Raw genomic sequence first — 2,396 nt, 5'->3', positions numbered from 1 at the left:
GCAATTAGATATTTTAGAGGTATCACAACAAAAAGAACCCCTGATGAAGAATATTGTTAATTTGATATTATACCAAAGTCCTTCCTTACAGACAACTATGTGCTGATGGATCAGTTAACCTAAGCTACAGACATCGATAACGCATCTGGGAGGAGGAGGAGGGAACATCGTTTAACCATTCTGTCATTGATTTTACTTTAAACTAAAGGGAAATATCAAAATTCTGGTGATCTGCACACACACACACACACCCCGAGTCCTTACATCCGAAATCCCGGAATGTCCTGTAAAAGTATACTATTATCACTTATGTGTTTGAGACTTGCTGATGACAACGAAAACAGTATCGGTCACTGCAGCATAAACACAGCTAGCTTCTGTCTACATCTTCAGAGACAGACTTGTTTTAAACAATTAAGAATTTGAAGGGAAAAATTAACCGCTAAAAATATACGTAATCTTAAATTTTCTTTCTTATAGTATTCCATATTTTACCAAACATATATTCTTGATATTAAAATTGATAAAACAAATATACAAGATAAATATCTTACCTTACTAAATTAGCCACTTCCTTTCACAACCAGTATAAATATATGTTGCCAATTTAAACCCTACAGATAGGATGAAAAATAAAACGTTTGTTTTCTTAGATCTCACTAATAACCCAAACCTAATCTGCTAAAAATTTATGCCATTAACAACCACAAATAAATCTCAACACCAGAATAGAAATATTAACTAACCTCCAATACCCCTTACACCTATAACTACTTACTCTTTCAAATTAGTATGAAAAAAAATCCACACCAAACAATCTTACTTAAAAACCAAAAATATCAACTCTAAAAAAAGTTAAACCTTAAACACCCAAAAGACAGAGATGGATCACAATATATAACTTTTTTGCCTATCTTAAAAAGAAAAGAATCTCACTAAATTTACACACATTTAAAATATCCAATAAGCTGGTTGAGTAGTATTCTAGGCTATTAGGATCATCCAAGAATGAAAACAGTATAATCTAAGTGATACTGAAATAAACACATGAATATTCATACAGATACTTGTAATCTTTACCCTCTCGAGTATTAACATACTATAGAAATCTCAATCGTCAACAGTGACATTACAGTTTTAAACTGTAGCATACCAGTACAAAAATAAATTCTTCTTATAAGAAATAACCATTTTCATGTTTAATAAAATTCACGAAGAGCTCTGACAAATAAAACAAAACCTATCTTTAAGATCAAATGCATTACCCATAAGAAATGAAACGTCTTGATAGATTATAAAAATTAACAACACAGTTGTTTTGCTTAGCATGCTCAGGGATCTAAATACATCATATTACAGAATCATGTGTCATAAAGAGTTAAAATATATGAGTTTAAAAGACTTTAATATTTTCTATATAAACTCAAAGCATTAATCATTAGAAGTATTTGTCGCAACAAGCTGTCCGTGTACTCGAGTTTATCAGGGAAAGAACACATAACGTGGACCACGAAACAGACGAGCTCGCTTGCGGAGGAGAACAATTCCGATGATAAGAGTCGCAGCAACAAGACCAATGCTTATCCCAACGAGGACGTTACGTGTGGTGTGAGATTCGGGTTCTGGTTTTGCGTCGCTGATGACTGGCTCTGGTTCTCCGGGTTCCGAATTGTCGGGAAAAATCTCGGAGATACTTGCAGGATACGAAGTTGGCGATGTCACGTTATAATCTTGGCTAAAGTCCGGAGTGGTGGCGTACTCCTGCATGCTGACGCAAGCATTATAAGCACCAAGATCGACATTAGCCACAGAGCACAGATGGAAATGTCGACATGTCGAATTACAAGGAAACATTACTTTCTGTACGGTTGAGAACTGGAAGTACCGCTGAAATGTTTCCACAGAATTAACTAGCTTATCGTGCAGCCGGGCCAGTGAGGAAGTGCTGACGTCGGACAGGTTATAGGCTTCAGTGAAGGTGTACAGTAGTTCCCATGACAACATATCTTGTGGTGTGTCCAACTTGCCACTAGGGGAATCATGAGGTTGTTCCACCTACAGAATAGGACAATTAAATCAATAAATTTGTTCCCAGGAGAACTGACGAGTATTGGCTTTCTTAACTGGGAACCATCAAAAGCCTTAAAATTTACAGCTGTGTTGATTGTTTGCAAATAACAAGGTAAAGACAAAAATGGTGTGAAAATAGACAAGAATGTACAAAATCTGAATGTGTGTGTGAAGTGTCAGCTTACAACACTCACAGTTTCATTATGGATAACTTACATGAATAGATTCAGATCTAATTATTGTATAGTCGGCATACAGACGAATAAACGATGAAGGTAGTAATTAACCAGATACAGAAAGACGTATCAACGTTGTTACCAACATAT

General features: G+C 35.4%; 1 protein-coding gene across 1 annotated transcript in view; it reads right to left on the bottom strand.

The window, feature by feature from the left end:
* Positions 1-1,073: 1,073 nt before the first annotated feature.
* Positions 1,074-2,396, bottom strand: part of LOC106473468 (acid sphingomyelinase-like phosphodiesterase 3b) — a gene marked incomplete at its 5' end in the record, with an annotated part of 7,858 nt that continues 6,535 nt past the window's right edge. Inside the window, one exon of the mRNA XM_013934146.2 lies at positions 1,074-2,055. Within this exon, the coding sequence (XP_013789600.1) occupies positions 1,483-2,055 (573 nt within the window). The remainder of the gene's footprint in view (positions 2,056-2,396) is intronic.

The sequence above is a fragment of the Limulus polyphemus genome, unplaced genomic scaffold (assembly GCF_000517525.1).
Source record: "Limulus polyphemus unplaced genomic scaffold, Limulus_polyphemus-2.1.2 Scaffold6200, whole genome shotgun sequence".
Classification (NCBI taxonomy): domain Eukaryota; kingdom Metazoa; phylum Arthropoda; class Merostomata; order Xiphosura; family Limulidae; genus Limulus; species Limulus polyphemus.
This window is presented reverse-complemented; position numbering and strand designations above follow the sequence as displayed.